Consider the following 18,894-nt stretch of genomic DNA (forward strand, 5'->3'; position numbering starts at 1 on the left):
GTCTAGCAGAAAAAGAATGATTTTAAAAATATTATTTCTAAGAATGATTGTTTGTATCTTCGCTTACAAAGTTGAATGAATGAAAACCATTTTTATCATTCAAGAATATATTTAGACGTAAATTGTTGTCGGTAACGAAGACATCTTTCGCTCGCTAATTATTGCAAGCGATATAATCGAATTGTTTTAGGAAACGCTTCTCAAATCATTCATTTTTCGCGAAATCAACGGAGCCTCGACATCGCGTCGTCGTGTTTAATTTGCTTGAACCAAATTGGTCTAGCCACTTTGTTATGCAGGAATGCATTTGTGATGAGTTTCACAAGCTAATTCGTCAAGTTGTTATTAGGGTTATTGCTATGCCATCTACCTTAACCTTATGGAATTAGTGAAATGAATAATTGGTCTCTAATTACACTTGGCCATCATATGCACTTACGCGTGATTCTCTCTTTGCTCGAGTCGTGCAAAGAGAAACTAATACACGCAATGTAGAATAGTCATAGGTCAGCACTTAGGTCAAGCACGGCGTTGAGTTGTTTTCAAGCGCATAAATACACTCTGTTCCTTTTATGGTCTCTCGGGGAACCGTTGCTTGATGCAAAGTGTCGTGTCGTGCAATGTCGCGAAACGTTCTTAATGGATAGTTGAGATCTTTTCTTTCTCGGTTACCGATCTTTGATGGAATGGTTCCTCGAGGGATCGTAGCTAGAAGCAGGAAATTTACCATAAAGTCCAAGTCAATTCGCGTACCAATAAAAGGTCCAATATGTTCAGCGGCGGTCCATATATCTTGCTATGACTTGATGTTTATAGGCGTGTTCAAATTCCAAGTTGCGTCGGAAATGCGTGTTTACACCACTGGGTGTTAGAAAATACACAGCAAAGCCAACATCGACCCGTTATCGTCTCGGCTTATAACGTAGCTGCCGCCGTGCGATGAACCGTCGAATTGCATCCGTCTAGACTGGGGTTGTTCTTGGGACCACCATGTTGTTCTCCATCCATCCTCGTCGGATTAAGATTTCCGAACTCTTTCCTCGAATGTGGCCATCGTTTCAGCAGTCAAGATATCGACAGCTTGTGGCAATCTCAGCAGCAATCACGGTTTCGGAACGGTCGCTTCCGCTTGGCCCACTATGGCGGAGAACTCGGACTGATCCACGGCATGTCATCATCTGATGAAAATAGCACAATCTGCTGCAAGCTGAACGCAGAGAAGAAGAGCGTTACATGCATGCAAAAGAAAGAGTTAGGCTCTGAGCTTCGTTAGGTTCGAGATTACCCTTTGAAACTTTGCTTATCAAATCAAGAATTCGCTCTGAGCATTCTTGGTGGGTAATCTACTTTCGTTGATTCTTACAGATGTACTATGAAAAGGCAAAGCAAAAAATCAGACTGACAGTTTCATATGACTTGAAAATTTCAGTGACCATGATCAACCTGAAGTCACATGTCTTGCTTTGGTTTCTGCTACTTCTATCTTGCAATGCCGAAGTGAGAGCAAATTCAGAAGCAGAGGCGCTCATCTCGTGGAAGTTGACCCTCGAGAACCAATCCGCGCTTCAATCGTGGACTACCGGCGGGACATTCGGCCCGAACCTGTCGACGAGCCCGTGTGGATGGTTCGGCGTCTCTTGCAGCACGGAGGGCAACATCGCGAAGATACATCTCCCAGGCGCGAGTTTAGGGGGAAACCTCACAGGCTTGGACCTCTCGTCTTTCGGCGACCTCGTGTCCCTCAAGCTCACCCAGTGCAACCTCTCGGGGCCTATTCCACCTCAAATCGGTTCGCTCTCGAAGCTGACGCATCTCAATCTCTCCAGGAACGAACTCTCCGGTAGTCTCCCGCCGACACTTTCGAACCTTACTCGGCTCTCCTTGCTTTCTCTTGGCAACAACATGATAAGTGGCGAACTCGATCCGCACTTGTTTTCCAACTGGACTAAACTCTGGTACCTGCAACTCCACAACAACAATTTCACGGGGAAAATCCCCTCGGAGGTTGGCCTCCTAACAAATCTCATAGAGCTAGCTATCTGTAACAACCTTCTGAACGGCTCGATCCCGTATGAAATCGGAAACCTGAAGCATTTAGATGCTATAGCCTTATATAGGAATCATCTTACCGGTCCTATCCCGCAGTCTATCGGCAATCTTACTCGCTTAACGATGTTGTACTTGCAGCAGAACCATCTTTCAGGGCCTATTCCTCACGATATTGTCAAGTGCACAGGGCTAGTCGACTTGCGGCTGTTTGAAAACAACTTCTCGGGTTCGGTACCTCAAGGACTCGCCAACTTTTCATCCCTAAAGGTGCTTGAATTCTCCGTAAACAGTCTCTCTGGTCCCTTACCGCAAGTCTGCCAAGAGTCTCCTCTCGAAAAATTTACAGCCGCCTTCAACAGCTTCACGGGTCCAATGCCTAGAAGCTTGAGAAATTGCACCACTCTCGTGCGAGTCCGTCTCGAGAGCAACTTCCTTTCGGGGTATCTAGACCGAGACTTTGGTGTCTATCCGAACCTCAATTATCTCGACTTGAGCTACAATAAGTTGAGGGGGGTCCTCTCCCCAAACTGGGCGTCATGCCTAAAGCTGACGCTGCTAAAAGTTGCTGGAAATGAGATTGGCGGCACAATTCCGAACGAGCTCGGGAAATTAAGTGTACTAGGTGTGCTCAATCTGGCGTCTAACCACATTACCGGATTAATACCGCGACATTTAGGAAACTTATCTTCTCTGTTTCAGCTGAATTTAGGAGAGAACAAGCTGTCAGGTCCGATTCCGCCTCAACTTGGGCATCTGCTGCGTCTCGAGGACCTTGACCTCTCATCGAACGAGCTGGGAGGCCCAATTCCCGAGCAACTCTGGAAATGCTCGAAGCTGCGGAATCTCGTCCTGGCGGCTAACAATTTTAATGGGTCTATATCGCCTCAGATCGGAGACCTAGCACTGCAAGGTTCACTGAACTTGAGTCATAACTGCCTCGCCGGCAATATACCTCCACAGATTGCAAAGTTGGCCTTGGAGCATCTAGATCTCTCTCACAACGAGCTGTCTGGCGAAATCCCTTCTTCCTTTGTCCGGATGACCAGTTTGACGTCGGTCGACTTCTCGTACAATGAACTGGAAGGTCCGATTCCCGACGGCAAAGTTTTCCTCCTCTCCGCCTCAACTGCATTCAGCAACAACAAGAACATGTGTGGCCCGGTCCAAGGTTTCCGACCATGCTATGCTAAATTACCGGAGAGCACAGTTCGCAGGAAAAGCCACAAATTGTGGATCATACTAGGCGTTTCTTCATTAGTCGTTCTATTCCTCATTGTAGTATTGCTCGGGAAATCCATCCTATCCCGCGGAAGAATGAAAAGCGCGAGTGCAAGAATTGCCGGGCTGAACAGCAGAAATGTTTTCTCCGTGTTGAACTACGATGGGAAAGTCGTCTACGAGGACATTGTCGAAGCCACAGAGAATTTCGATGACAAGTATTGCATCGGGGAGGGCGGAAGCGGAAGAGTCTACAGAGCTCTGCTTCCAACAGGACATGCGTTGGCCATAAAGAAGATCAGGTCCTCGGAAGGCGATGAAATAGAGCAGATCACAGCAAGCTTTCTCAATGAGATCAAGTTGTTGACAACGATCCGACATCGAAACATCGTTAAGTTTTACGGATTCTGCTCCAGTGGACCGCATAAGTTCCTCGTGTATGACCTGATCGAGAAGGGAAGCTTAGCAACCATCCTGAACGACGGCAGTGAAGCAGCAAGGCTCGACTGGAGGAGGCGAGTGGAGATCGTGAGGGACATAGCCTGTGCCCTGTGTTACATGCACAATGACTGCACGCCGCCCGTGATTCATCGAGACATATCGAGCCGAAACATCCTGTTGAACACAGAGTACGAAGCTTTTCTATCCGATTTCGGCATCTCTAGGATTTTGAAGCCCGATTCGAGCAATTGGACGGCCGTGGCAGGCACGTACGGTTACGTCGCTCCAGGTAACTCTTCTCGCGCCTCTCTCTCTGTGTGCTTTACAAGTTTACGCATCATTCATCATCTGTCACTGGAAACATTCCCTTCAGCATAATTGGATTGATATAGGACGTGCCTTAAGATCATACTAATTGAGCCTCTAATCCTGTGGTTAACAGCTTCAGGACTATATTACTATCAGCATATCAGACTTTATATACTAAAGTCCAATGTCTGTACGATCTTGGGCTTTTCATATTACCTAGACTGAAATACATAGATAACTCCGTATACTTGGAAATAGAAGGCAAGCTATTTGTAAAATCGCTATTCTGATGACGGATTTCTCGTTGCTTGATGCCAGAGCTCGCATACACAATGAGCTTGACTGAGAAATGTGACGTTTATAGCTTCGGTGTCCTGTCACTCGAAGTGATAGTGGGAAAACACCCGGCGGAGCTCGGTTTATCTCTGAATTCCCTCCAATCAGAGCAAAGCATGGAGCTAGAAGGTCTGTTAGATGCACGTCTTCCACCTCCGGCGGATCAAATCACCATGAATGAAGTGAAAGTGTTAGTGAAGCAAGCATGTTCATGTGTAGATGTTGATCCAAATCGCAGGCCAACCATGAGAGAGGTGTCGCAGGCGCTCCTCATACATTAAAACAATCTTCACTAGTCTCAAGCATGTACGCACACTTGTATCTTTTGGCAATAATCGATTCCGTCCTAGTCCCACACGAGTGGGCAAATTTAAGGATTATAATGGGCAATGGAACGACTCGATAGATGGACCGATCGTGACAATCATGTTCTTGTTCATGTGCAATAAAATCTTTTTTAGCACAATCAGATTGGCTGATCATGATGATCACGTTCTTATTGCTTGCACAACAAAAGACAAAATGCGAATTACATGGAAAAAAACTGGAACATAACACGATACGATTCACTTAATCCGTACACGAGACATATTTCAGAATAGTAAATTGAGGTTGCCATTTGGGCTCATGGAAGCTCATCGAGGTGGGATGGGCCAAAGCCAGCATATGCACCAATCACAACTTGAAAGAGCCCAGCTGGATATTTTTCCTCGGTAAAGAAAGTGAAGGGCAAGCATTTACTAAGATCAGATCAAGGTTCAGCCATATCAACACAAGTGTTGGAGCTACTAAACCCAATGAGATAAAACTTTGAGCAAACCAAGGAGGGAGGGCAGACATTTAATGGTAGCAGATGGAAGAGTGATCAATACCCTGAAGACAGAACCCGCAACAAAAGCAAGAGACCTTTATATATTAGCAAACAGAGAGAGGATCTTGCTCATCACATTGGGTACATAAGAGATGGAGAAGATTTCTAAGCTAGCTCTTGTGCCGCTCATAATGTTGGGGCTGTGGTTGATGATCGTCCCTCCTCGGGCTGTGGCTTGTCCTTCGGACGGCGGTGCGTGCCGAGACTGCATCCTGAACCGGCTGAACCACGGTTGCCCATCATGCGGGCCGGTTCTCCGCTGCATGGGGCAGTGCTTGTGGGGCGGGTCATCACGAGCCCAATGCACGAGGAGGTGCGACTGCAACGGCGGGAAGCCAAAACTGTCCGATTGCAAGAAATGCATGTCCAAGTGCAAGTGCAGCTGTGTGGCTTAGGCTCAATAATTTACCAGAGTTCTTTTGCTGTGTGTTTTGAAGGGAGTAACCGGGGCTTTAGATTGTATAAATTCTGGTCTTTCTTGACAGATCTTTGGTACTTGTTTTCTGACTTAATGGAGTGCAAGCTCTGATTCCTTTGAGCCAAAAATAGGTGCTTCTGCATCTGAAATTGCTTATCCAATACGAAATATGGAGGCATACCAGAATCTGCTAGTTCAAATCGGATGAATTAGCATAGGAAAGATGCCCAGGAAACTAAAGAAACAAGTGACAGATGATTTCATTTAATAGCAAATCAAGTTTACATGAAACATTAATATGCAACTTCAGTATGTCACTCAAATGTTGGTGACAGGAAAAAAAAAAGGTCTATCAACCGTGATGAGAATGAACACTCAAATATTCACTAACATTTGACTTGGGGATAAAAATGTTGGAACAACCTATGAAGGAAACTACCAACATAAATTTGAATCAATGTGGGCAATAGAGATGCAACCTTGCAATTTCAAGTGAGACATCGCAAATTTCGAACTTCTACAAGTAGCTTCTCAATTGTGTACCCTTTTAACTGACAACCTCAAATCACACAATTTCGCACTTTCCCCGCATCGGCATTCACAAAAAAGAAGCATCATTGCATTTGTACCTTTTAAACTCTCTTCCCACCATTTCAAGAACACAATCACAATTGCAGCAACTTGCCCGAATTCGTCCCTCCCGTTCAAAATTCAAATGGTACTTCAACTGGCTCTAACTCACACATAATAGCCATCAAGATCCAGTTGAGGGACATGGATCATTATGGCGATATTTTCTATTCGTCTCTTCTTTCACAAACATTCTCCTCAGCCTGCATGATTGTTCCATGATCAACTTATAAGTTGAAAGGTGATTCCAGGCCACGAACGAAAATTGGTCGGTGTATCCTTGCATATCATCTACTAACAATTGCCAAATCAAGGCTCCAGCTCCAGCTTGCCTCTTCTTTGCTGATTCATATATTTTGTCATAAACCGTCTTGAAGAACATATCTCTTTGATATGACTCTTGTCGATTCTGATGCAATGAAGACCCAACTTCTGTGAAAAGAACTGGTTTCTTCAACATGTCATCCCCATCACGTATGTGAGCATCCACCCACCGTGAAAGATATTTCACTTTTTCGTCCAAACCGGCCTCCGGGATCCTTCAATGAACAGCGAAGAATTTAAAAGTAAAGCAGAAAACAGAAATGCAAAATTTGCGTAGAAAGCGAAGAGTCATTGGCTATAGCTCCTTTACAACAATTACATGCAAGCTTTCAGGATCTCCACTCCTTTTAATGTTGTTAATTTAGACATGATAATCTTTCTATAACCAAAAAGCACAGCTAGCGGTATTGGGAGAAGCATTCTAATTTCAAGTGGCGGCATCTTCTAGTGATGCTTAAAGCACTTATCAAAGTGATTTTAGTTTCTACAAGCATCATCCCAGGCTGAAGCTTACTAACCAACTATCAGGATATGCATGGACAGAAGCAAAATCAATGTCATGAATTGCCGAGTTTTTAAGGAAATCTGTTCCAAGTGAAGATGCCCATTCCCCAGGATTAACTGCATTTTTTTCTTGTGTTTGCAACCCATAAAATCCCTCAACTCCAATCGTAACAAGGTGTCTTTGGTCTAAGCTCTTGATATACGCAGCCATCTCAGTGATCCAAGACTGTTACACAACCAAAACCAAGATCAGGACAGAAGCATGAGAAAGGATGAGAGTATGTGCAATACACAACGAAAAAAGATGAGCTCATAACATAACAAACAACAAGATTGTTTCCCATTCATGGAAATCGGCATGAAATAGCAATAATAACAAAGCGTATCAATTGTCAGTCTGCTAGATGCGAATATCTAGGAGATATTTAAGGATTTCTTTTGCATAGTAAATAAGGTGTGTTCTTCACTCGATATGATCACAGAAGTGTATCCAGCAAGAAACACAAGCCTGAAAGCATCCAAGGAATTAGTCTTCTAAATCTTAAGATACATGATGAGAATGAGATCCACATGATTTTTTCCATTAATGTTAAATTATGCTTCAGGGAATGACATGAAGTGACAAGATTTTAGAAACGTTAACATAACCTCTTCCTCTGATCCCATAGTCCGCATAGCTGAAATAACGGTGACAATGACCAAAAGAAGAGAGAGAGAGAGAGAGTTCTGAAATTTACCTGAACAAGCGGCGCAGACGACTCAGATACACCGCGAGGTTCATTCATGAGCTCCCAAGCAAAAATAGCTGGTTCATCAAAGTAATGAACTCCAGTCATGGAGTTTTTTCTTGTTACTACCGTCTGCACAATGCAGGGTAGTTATGCAAGCAATCATATGCCTTTGTTGTGCAGCCAAAATACTGTGGCACAGGGAACGACATTCATCCGCTTCTAATGCCTAGCATGAAGCAGAAAAATGAAAGAAGAATCTACCTTGACATAAGCCTTGTAGTACTCCTTTATTGTGGGATGCGAGAAAAACGAATCTGCCGATGAAGAGACGTTCTCTCCATCTTCTTGTGCCCATCTGATATACTGTGCTTTACCACCAAAAGCGTTCAAATTGTTGACTAAGCTCAGGATTACTCGCACCCGATTCCTCCGAGCTTCAACAATTACATAATCTAATCCCTGAGATCAAATTAACAAAGGTAAGAACATCGAAATATCCCCCCCAATGTTGCTTGTATAAAAAAAGTCAAATCTATATCCACAGGAGAGCCATCACGGAATGACGAGAGTACAAACATACTGACAGCTATTTCTATATCTTGATGAGCATCTCTTCACCACAAAGTTAGCACCAATCACCTGCCTCTTCGCTCGACTCGCTACTTACAACCATTTTCGGCAGCCGTATAAACTAATTCCTACTGGAATCACTATGGTCTACGGCTAACATTCATAGCTGCAACAAAACTTCTTGCAATTCTTCATTGGAGATTCAACTATGAGGAATCCGATACTTCCCCTATATAATGCACATGTCAGTAGGACAAAATGACAGAAAAATAGGAGTTCTGCAATTTTTTAATCCACACTCAACTAACTCCTGAATTCGAACCGCGGAACCAAAACTTAACTGAATCCTAAAATTCGAGTAGCGAATACATTCGTTTCTAAATCAACATAGCGAATCTCTCCGTGCTTTCTGGGGCTACAATGCAAACCAATCTAGCAACGGGGAAAAAAATCTACACTTCGCCATCACCGACACTGAACATGAAAGGACAACTGTTCACAATCAAGAAACACAGCGCGTCAAGAGCTCATTTCACAAACCCTGAACACCCTCTCGTCGAAAACGCCCGGAGACCTCTGCAGCGCGTTGGGTCCATCGCCGTCGCTGAAAGCCCACGTCCTGCACACGGTCATCCCCATCCCGGCCCCTCGCCTCATCATCTCCGAGACCCTCCCCCTCGACTGACCCCACACGCTCTCCTCCATCAACCAATACGAGTTCCACCCATTGACGTACACCGCCGACTGGTTGGCCCTACCCGCCCCGCCGCCTCCGCCCCCGGCGACCACGAACCGGGTCGAGTTCGTCCCCACGAAGCCCATCTCCGGGAGCCACAGGGCCGGGAAGGTGAAGCTGAAGCCGAAGCTGGTCCCGTCGAAGTTGAGGTAGAGGATGAGGAGGACGGTGATGCCGCCCAGGATCGGATACAGAGCCTTGTCCCTCCAGCTTGGCTCCATCTTCGCGGCCTTTCTTCTTCGCTCGAGTTTGGTAAGGCGTCGAAGGAGAATCGTTGAGGAAATCGTTGGTTTTTTGCAATGCGGGCCGAGAAAAGTCAGCGTCTGACGTGGCGCCTCGCTGTCGGTGCTTTCTCGTCCCGCCGACAGTGACGTGGCGCGCGCTGAAGCGGGTTGATTGGTTCAGTTGGCAGTTAATTAAGGAAGAGCGGCGGTTGCTGCTTCGCCCTCCGTTTCAAGCATAGTCAACACAGTACCGGTTGTTGTTTTTTATTTTTTTTTGGGTCGAAAGGAGTGGTTGTCGTAATTAAGGCTAATTCCCTTTAAAAAAAAATCCCCGAATTTATGTCAAATCTTAATTTTATCCGGATCTTTGTTTTTTTTTTAAATTATTAATTTTCACTTTAATCTTAAATCTGTTCAGGCATTTAAAAATCGCCACTAGTTTAGTTAAAATTATCAATATCAAGATCAAAGGTGAGGGTGTTGATAAAGGCACAAGTCCCTGATAATGAACTTCTACCGAACTCTGATGTTGATAATTATGAAGAAATTATGGTTATTTTTGGACGCATGAACAGATTTTGGACTAAAGTGAAAATTATGAGTTTCTTTTAGGAAAGAAGTTTAGGTATATTTGGAATTGAACCTAAAATTTGAGTTTTTAGAAAATTAGGACATGTAACTGTGAAGAGAGAGAATTACACTTTGCCCCCTCAAGTTTTTGTAACTGCTGATGGTTGCCTCCTAACATTTCAATTTTTGCAATTTGCCTCCTAACTTTTGAAATTTGTGGCAATATGCCACCTAGTGTTGACTCCGGCCTAACTTTTTCCTCGTTTATCGAATCGCGTGACTAATTTTTAGAAGGTGAATTGGTCATATATAAATCAGTCACATGATTGAATATACCTATATGTTGATAAAAAAAATATATAGGGACTATTCAAAAATATAATTCAGAACTGTATATCAATGCACATTTGGTATTGACTCCGATCAAATTCTCACGAGAACTTTAGCCACACACTATTTCCACATTATTCTTCGCCTTTTCCTGATATCTGCATACTTATGTGAAGAATTTGCCCGTCGTAATTACTCGCGTGTACGTGTTGTCTCGTGGTCGGGAGCTCCAAGTAAAACTTGGTCGGAGCCGGCTCCGAAATTCAGGTGGCAAATTGGAAGAATCCGAGACGTCGGGGGAGCAATTTGCAACAACCCTAAAAACTTTGGGTGGTGGGGGAATATGGGGGCGGTCGGAAGACGTGATCGGGCCGGGCCGGGCCGGCCTTGGCCCAAAGACGCAACTACAGGCCCAGCCCGAAATACTAATGGGCCTATTCTTTTCTCCCGCAAGGCCCGGCCCGTATCGGATCCTCCTGCCCCATTCTTATATATGCGCGCTTTCCCCCCCCCCTCCGCAAAGCGCATTTTCTCGTTAAACTTCTCTTCACGTTCATCCCGCGAGCCATCAACGAACAAATCGAATCGGAACGACGGAAATCGCCTCCAGAATCTCGATCCCAATCCGAAGCTCGACGTCGATCGCGCGAATTCGCGGTTCCGCCCGTTCGAATCGCAAAACCCTAGCGGCGGTTCATCGTCTTCCCGGAAGATCACCTCGTCGCGCTTGCCGCTGTAGTTTTTTCCCGGTTGGATTCCGCGGCTGAGCGGGATTCGAAAGGGGGGGAGGGAAGGAAGGAGGATGTCGTTCGATCTGGTGCTGAAGCCGACGTGCGGCGGCTGCGGGTCGGCGGCGGACCTCTACGGGAGCAACTGCAAGCACATGACCCTCTGCTCCACCTGCGGCAAGACGATGGCGGAGTCCCGCGCCAAGTGCTACGACTGCGGCGCCACGCTCACTCGCTTGATTAGGGTTTGTCTCTTCGCCTCCCCACTCTCTCTTTCTCTCTGTCTCCCTTCGGCGGATTGAGTGTTCGTGTGCGGGTGTGGTTCTTACTGGTGCGTTGGTTGTTTAGTTAGTCGATTTAGGTGGCTCGAGGGTTGTTGGTTTTGTGATTGAGTTTTTGTGAGGGCGAGGGTTTACGAGCTGTCTGTGGTTTTTTCATATATTGTTTGGAAGCCGAGATGCGTGTACTGTGCGCCGTGTAAAGGGACGTAAACGGAAGCTGAAGTGCCGTGTATGTTGTGCACTGTGTAGGAATATAATGTCCGAGCTAGTCCCGGCAGTGAAAAGAACTACTTCATCGGTAGATTTGTCACTGGTTTACCGAATTTTTCGAAGAAGAAGAGCGCGGAGAATAGGTGGTCCGCGCAGAAGGAAGGGCTGCAGGGGCGGCAAGTTACGGATGCCTTGCGGGTACAATTGGATTCTCCTCATCTATGGGCTTCCCGTTTTGCTATTTTGGAAAGTCTGTAGATTGTTTCTTTAATGGTCTATAACTGTCCTGTTCCTCACATTTCGCAATTGGCACTGCCTTTTTCGATATATAGGAGTTGAAGGATGGGTAAAATGTTCTCACTTCTGTTTAGTTAAATCATCCGTTTGGTCGAAATCCTCTTTCCTGATGCATTTTGTTGAGTAACATGCTTGGAGTTCGCAGTAATTTATGGTTGTGTCATTACAGTCCTCCTTATGCGTATGTCATTATGGATTGCAGTTTTTTAATATGATTTTATTGGTTCAATTTTAGTTCTCTCATGGTTTAAATTTTCAACTTCTACAATTATGGTTTTAAGCATCTGACTCGGTTATATCTTGGTTCTCAAAAAATTTTATTGTGGCGCTCATATTGTCATGCTAAGGTTTATGAATAGATTTCATTTTAGGGGCCTGCAACGTTCTAATTGCGTTCAAATTGATACATGCGGCTGGTCTGATGCTGCCTTTGTCTTTGGTTCTCTCTGTTGTTCTTTGGCACAATTGCATCTCATAGGAGAAATATAAGAATAAACCCTGGCTTTTGGAGGATGAAACGGGACAGTCTCAGTATCACGGCCATCTTGAAGGTTCCCAATCAGCTACTTACTACCTATTAATGCTTCAAGGAAAGGAGTTTGTTGCTATTCCTGCTGGTTCTTGGTATGAAATACTAATTGCTAATTAATGTTTCATTTGTGATTTTCCTCTCTTCTAGGCTTTTCTTCAGCATACAAGGGTTCTAGAGCAGTGGGTGGGGTTGCAATTTCACAAATTGTACTCCTTGAGACTGCTTATATTGGCTTATAAACAAATCTGGAAATAGTTGTCGGACAAAATCCCCCTTTGTGGTTAAAATTGGAGGAATAGTTGTGTTTTTTTGCGGCTTTTGAAGTTAATTTCTTGGACAAATATAATGAATAAGTTAAACATGCACCAGAAACTACATCAAGTGGCAGGATATTTCCACTAAAAGATACATTTGAGGATGAACTGAATTTAATATGGCCCCTCTACATGATAAAAGAGCAAGATACTTAAAAAGAGTGTAAAGTTGTTTTTCTTAGTCCGAGATTGCTCACATTAGTGAGGAAAGGGAGTGAAATAATTATTCATTTAGGAAATGTTAAATAACACATCATGCTAAACGGGTTTCAACCAAACACCTTTGCCACAAGGGGGAATAGAGAAAGTGGGGCAGGCTAATCGCGGGGTTTGGGTGGGGAAGGGTGGAGGAGTAGTTGCAATACCATGAAATTTCTATTATTCATATGGGAGCTTATAATTGTGTTCCTGTGAGATGGATAGTGTTCCTTTATTACATTTATCGTAGAAATGCTGCACATTTATCAGCTATACAAGTCACATAGGATGTAATTGGAGTGGTGACAAACTGGTCACATGTTTTACAGGTACAACTTTAACAAAGTTGCACAGTACAAGCAACTTACTTTGGAGGAAGCAGAAGAGAAAATGAAGAACAGGAAGAAAACTGCTGATGGTTATCAGAGGTGGATGATGAAAGCTGCTAACAACGGAGCTGCTGCCTTTGGTGAGGTTGAGAAATTCGAAGACAAGGAAAGTAGTAGTGGAGGTGGTGGTGGGAAGGGACGTAAAAAGACAAGCGGCAACGACGATGAAGGTAACGCATCAGACAAGGGAGAGGAAGATGAAGAAGAAGAGGTAGCTAGGAAGAGTAGACTAGGACTCAACAAAAGGGACGGTGATGATGACGAAGAAGGTCCAAGGGGAGGGGATCTAGATTTGGATGATGACGACATTGAAAAGGGTGAGGGTGTCTTGTTTATCTGCTGTTTTACATTGGAAACAATCAGATTCTTTCTGTTTATTTTAGGTGGAGTTAGTTAGAGAACTTAATTGAAAAAGCAAAAGAAAAGAAGTTGGAGTAAATATCAGAAACACAAATTAGAGTCTAAAATTGGACTTTTCCTCCTCTCTTATTAGGGTAATATATTTTCAGAAGTTCAACTATTTGAGCAAGTGGCTGTTTTGTTATGAGAAATCAGGGACGCCTAAGGAAGTACTCTTTCTTCTGTATATCATGAATTACAATTGTAATCAATCTTTCAGTCAACATTATCATTTTTAACTCTTTACTTATATATGAAGAGCACATTTGTTTTTCTCACCTTGGTTCAACATTTTTGCACCATCCAGCATTTCTGTGATTTACTCGAGATCCCCTAATATGCAATTAGTTCAGATGTTTATTATGTTTGAGGTATTTCGTTTTGTTTGCTCTAGGTGATGACTGGGAGCATGAAGAGATTTTTACTGATGACGATGAAGCTGTTGGGAATGAACCACATGAACGAGAAGATTTGGCACCTGAAGCTCCTCCTCCTCCAGAAATCAAAGTATGTATGCTTGTCTTTCTGCTGCTAGGCCTTTTTGCGGGAATGCCAGAAATATATCGGTCAGAGATGCATTGATGAGGTGTTATTTGGTTACTACGATGTATTAGCAAGGCAAGATAGTAGGAGGATGGCATTTCCTTAGTAAGCAGAGTGCCAATATAGTGTCTTCCTTAGATCGATGATCTATTATTTACCAAAATTGAGTCCTTTTGGGCCGAATCATGATTCGTGATGCCCATCAAATTACAGGAGTTATTTTTTTTTTTTATTTCTTGATTTGTCCTGATTAGTTTTTGTATTAAAGCTCAATTTGTCATTGGCTTAGTTTATGAATATTGCATGCTCTTGCTCATGGTCTTCTTAGATAGCATTAATGGTAAAAGCTACCTTTGATCCTCCAAATTTACTCCATATTGCCCTCCAATCCCTCAACTTTACAATTGTGATATTCTTACCTTTGAATTTTCAAAATTATGACCAAGGACAGTTTTATTCACATCAATCTTATTTTCTATGAAGTTGTTTATTCGCTTGAGATTAAACTATTGTAATAGTTTTCTGCTGAAATATTTCTGCGTCTGAGCACATCATGCATTAATAGCATAGAATTAAACTAGCATTGTAGAATTGGCAAATTCTTGACACGTGTCAAATTTTAACGGCAAAAGTTTTTTGAGCGATTTGCACTTAATTTCAGAATCAAATGAACTCATTGGTTCTGTGAAAAGTTACCCGGAGTGTTATGACTAATGCAGATTTGTGGTCATAACACAGGTAAGAAACTTTTTATTTGATTTTATTTTTTGTGCGTTGTTGCCAGGGGGGGAGTTTGGGGTTTGTGTAATTCCAGGCAAAGTTGAGCAGCGAAAAGTGTTGTCCTACATTGATGGCCATGAGAACTGGTTATGATGATTGTGCATTTGATTTATTCTAAAGGATGATGACGATGAGGATGAAGCAAATGAAGAAGAAGGAGGACTGAGTAAATCTGGAAAAGAGTTGAAGAAGCTGCTTGGACGAGCTAGTGGGGTCAATGATTCAGATGCAGAGGAAGATGACGACGATGAGGATGTAAGTTTTCAAATTGACTGCTCTGTGGTAAAATTAAGTCATCATTATTTTCAGCCCCTCTAGCATGGATTTCTTTTGCTCAAGGAGATGCATAGTCACTGTAATGGCAATCAAATTCTAATCGGAAGCTAACCATATCTGTTGTTTTTGAAAGATGCATGGTGATAGCTGCATCAAATAATGTCTCGTTCACTTTGTGCAGATGGAAGATGAGGTTGGATTTTCACCTGTACTGGCCCCTAAACAGAAGGAAGCCCCCAAAGAGGAACCTGTAGAAGAGAGCCCTTCAAAACCCGTTCCTTCTGCATCTGCTAAGGGAACTCCACCTACTTCTAAATCTGCCAAGGGAAAGAGGAAGTTGAATGGAGATGATGCTAAACCATCAAATGGTGCACCCCAAAAGAAGGTGAAGACGGAAACTGTATGTTTGTTGCCCTTTGCCTTTATTCTCTTGTAGTGTGGTTTTTGTATTATTTCTTTTCTGGACATGTGAACTTGCAATTTCTATTGATAGCCAATATAAATTGTAACTTACTTTCATTTACTCAATTGACTTTGTGGGATCAGGAAGCAAAATCTTCCGCAAAAGATGAAATTGTGCCCACTTCTAAAAGCAGCATTCCCTCTAAAGCTACACAGTCAGATTCGAAGAGTGCGTCTACGCCGACCGGACCAGTTGCAGAAGAAGAGATTAGAGCATTCATTTTGCAAAAGGCGCCTGTTACCACACAGGATCTTGTCGCTAAATTCAAAGCTAGACTCAAAAGCCCTGAGGTACTGGGTTACTCTTTGACGTCTTGTTTCCTCGTCTTCTGCTAATGATTCCGGAACTGCTGTCACTATTTAAGTAGTTGAAGTTTTGAAAAGTCTCATATGAATGAACTATTTAAGATATGGATGATTTTAAAATAATATGAATTTGGGGTTTTTTTTACACTTCCCTATGATGCTTAAAAAACAGCATGTATAGCTAGACTTGGGGTTCACGTGTTGATATACTTTCTTGGCACTCTTGTTTCTTATGTTGAACTTACAATTAGAAATAAAACAACCATCTCTTGTATTATCTGCTTTATCATGAATTCTCAGAATGTGCTGAAAGCAGGTTAAGTAGTATCACCAGCTTTTTTTTTTCTGAGTTGGTAATTTTTTTTGATGCAGGACAAGAATGCCTTTGCCGAGATCTTGAGGAGAATATCCAAGATACAGAAGACCAATGGATCTAGCTATGTCGTGCTGCGAGATAAATGATAACTTTGTATAGATTATAAGTCTGGTCGTGGATTAGCTGGATTTTGTTGATTGTAAGAAACGTTAAGGAAGAGGATGATGACACAGAAATTGGGGATTGAAATTGTTCCTCTGTGAATTGCTGTTCTGCTTCTCCTGCTGCACAATGTTTCTGGCATGAGAGAGAGAGAAATACTGCTATTGACAAAAATTCTGGCATTTTGCTGCTAAAATTGTGCTCTTCCTTACCAAATGACAGAAAAAATGTGTTGTCTACGAAAGTCTTCCAGGTTCGATTTGGATGCTGTCCTTGATTCATCCAGTATGTGATGTCATGTATGGTCCAGATTATTTTCACTAGACTAAAACATTATTGGGGCGCTGCTATAATCTCTTGGAGGTGCTAAAGGCTTTACTAGAACTGAAGAATTTGTCATGATCAATTGGAGACCCGAACTACGCATTAAAAAATATCGTGTAATAGCATCATTTGATGAAATTCAGATTTTAGCTTCAGAACTGCTGGATAAGAGCTTAGGGGAGAAAAGGAACAAAGAGGAAAGAGCATTACGCCCAACAACGCCACCACATGAACTACAACGAACATGTAAGCAAAAGAACGGTCGTTTTGTTAGTGTTACAGAATGGCATCGCTCTCTTCATCACATTCGAGTTGCTCCCCCGGAGAACAAAACAGGATGATATCAGATTCCTGAGGCAGCCGGAACCGAACCCTCTTCCTTGAGCGCCCATTTTCACCGCGCCTCACGTTACATACCTCAGAAGGGCACTTGTCTTTGACTTCTGCGTGCTTATTCACCGGTCTCTCCAAGGGCAAACAGTCTCTCGCCTTCGAGGACAAAGTGACATCGTCAACCAGTCCCAAGCAAGACAGGTGGACTTTGCTTGGCTTAAGCACACAAACTTCACCAACATCAGTGTCAGCCAAAATTACTTGATCAAAACTAGGAGAAGCTAGTAAGCATTTCTCTAATGTCAGCGTTTCGGCTTCTGTTAGTTTCTTGCCTTGTGGGTGAAGTGATCTCTGCTTCTTCCTTTTCTTCTTGACTTTCAAGCACTCAGGCTTGAGCAATTCGATGATGCAGGATTGTGGGGTTGGATCACTGTGGTTGATGGGGTCTGTGAGAGCTTTCGGGTGCTTGAAAGTGCTTACTTTTGCACCCATCGTTTGATGGGTCTCCTCCAAGTTTGAGGAGGAGTACTTTGTGCTAATGTCAAAATCCTGAAGATATTGATGAATCATATGAATATCTGTTCTTGACCAGGCTATATATACATGCCCAAATGCATAGATTTGTGGGAGGAAAGAACAAGAAGAAGATGATTATGAACATTGGAGGGCCTCAGTTAACAACGCGAAATTGCATGGGATGTGGAGATTTAAGTTTTTGAAATTGCATTTTGAGATCTCTGGATGCTGTTACTAATGAAGAAAGAAAAAGGTCAGATTGTCCATGTTACTGTTGTATTATACCAAATTTTCCTTGCAAACTCTACATTCTACTGTTCTTGGATTTCATGGCCAATGGGAAATCAGAAGGAACATGAACCAGTGGTGTAGATGATTCCCAAGTAGATTCATGATGTACATGGGATTACAGACAGGACAGCTGGGATAAAACTTGCTTTTTTTGTTCTATGCACATAAAACTACAAGAATATCATACCATCATGTTCGATCCTTGTCCTATTTAGATTCATAGTCATTGTCTAGAATCTTTGTTGGCCGAAAGAATGAGATGTCTGTCCGTCCTCAATCGATATATTCATAGAGGATTCTCAGCTTGTGGGAGTAAGAATCCTATTAACTAATTCTCTGCTTCATTGCAAGCAACGCCTGAGGTATGCACGCCGGCTCATCATGTGAAAATTTGTACTATAGCTTAGGAACTTATTAACCGTATTGAGGGCAGTTCTTAGATTCCAAATTGACACTGCCCAAAGTGAAGAAACAGCTGTATTGTAGCTTTTTTTCTTATGATGTCGGGATTTGCGTGTAACCTGTCACGAGATATGGCTCGCTCTGGCCCTCTCGTTAGGAAAGGTTTGAGCCCTTGCTAATAATCTACGACCATCCTCGGATCTGAACCAATGTGAGATTTATCTCTCCCTTAACACAAGCCCCCTGGTCAAGGATGGACGTGAGCCGTGTTTTTGTGAAGGGGACTCGGTATGGGACTCTCACAGACGGCGCCATGTGATGATGTTAGAACTTGCGCGTGTCCCGTCACAAGGTATTATTTGCTTTACCCCTACTCATAAGTCGGAACCATATCCTCGGCTCTCAATCAACGTGGAACTTATCCCTCCCTCGACACAAGCCCCAAAAGTCAAAGGATGGGCGTGAGCTGTGTTCTACGCAGGGCTTTGGTATGCAGCTCCCACAGGTGGCGCCATTTGATGATGTCGAGATTTGTGTGTGTCCCGTCACGATGTATTGTTCGCTTTAACCCGTG

The 18,894-nt window shown here is 43.2% G+C and overlaps 4 protein-coding genes across 5 annotated transcripts; 3 read left to right on the top strand and 1 right to left on the bottom strand.

Annotated features, from left to right (window-relative positions):
• Positions 1–967: 967 nt before the first annotated feature.
• LOC115689326 (MDIS1-interacting receptor like kinase 2-like) lies at positions 968–4,777 on the top strand. Its single transcript, XM_030615339.2, has 3 exons — positions 968–1,334; positions 1,430–3,997; positions 4,336–4,777. The coding sequence occupies exons 2-3, from the start codon at positions 1,435–1,437 to the stop codon at positions 4,632–4,634; spliced, it is 2,862 nt and encodes a 953-aa protein (XP_030471199.2). The 5' UTR covers positions 968–1,334; positions 1,430–1,434; the 3' UTR covers positions 4,635–4,777.
• Positions 4,681–5,810, top strand: LOC115689343 (uncharacterized). Its single transcript, XM_030615351.2, has one exon. The coding sequence runs from the start codon at positions 5,317–5,319 to the stop codon at positions 5,617–5,619; it is 303 nt and encodes a 100-aa protein (XP_030471211.1). The 5' UTR covers positions 4,681–5,316; the 3' UTR covers positions 5,620–5,810.
• Positions 5,811–5,878: 68 nt separating this feature from the next.
• Positions 5,879–9,410, bottom strand: LOC115689342 (mannan endo-1,4-beta-mannosidase 6-like). Its single transcript, XM_030615350.2, has 5 exons — positions 8,942–9,410; positions 8,093–8,290; positions 7,838–7,960; positions 7,115–7,326; positions 5,879–6,811 (listed from the first exon to the last, which is right to left on the bottom strand). Exons 1-5 carry the CDS (start codon positions 9,356–9,358, stop codon positions 6,397–6,399), a joined length of 1,365 nt encoding a protein of 454 aa, XP_030471210.2. The 5' UTR covers positions 9,359–9,410; the 3' UTR covers positions 5,879–6,396.
• A 1,393-nt stretch (positions 9,411–10,803) lies between these two features.
• LOC115689306 (transcription initiation factor IIF subunit alpha) lies at positions 10,804–16,556 on the top strand. 2 transcript variants are annotated; one of them, XM_030615312.2, is made up of 9 exons: positions 10,804–11,234; positions 11,520–11,678; positions 12,256–12,401; positions 13,151–13,527; positions 14,004–14,116; positions 15,053–15,187; positions 15,390–15,608; positions 15,755–15,961; positions 16,349–16,556. In XM_030615312.2, exons 1-9 carry the CDS (start codon positions 11,064–11,066, stop codon positions 16,436–16,438), a joined length of 1,617 nt encoding a protein of 538 aa, XP_030471172.1. In that variant the 5' UTR covers positions 10,804–11,063; the 3' UTR covers positions 16,439–16,556. The 2 variants fall into 2 exon arrangements, with proteins under 2 accessions (XP_030471172.1, XP_030471173.1); XM_030615313.2 differs by having other exon boundaries at positions 15,390–15,593.
• Positions 16,557–18,894: the final 2,338 nt, after the last annotated feature.

The sequence above is a fragment of the Syzygium oleosum genome, unplaced genomic scaffold (assembly GCF_021117445.2).
Source record: "Syzygium oleosum isolate NSW1041296 unplaced genomic scaffold, Sole_v2.1 Sole_v2.11, whole genome shotgun sequence".
In the NCBI taxonomy this organism is placed as follows: Eukaryota; Viridiplantae; Streptophyta; class Magnoliopsida; order Myrtales; family Myrtaceae; genus Syzygium; species Syzygium oleosum.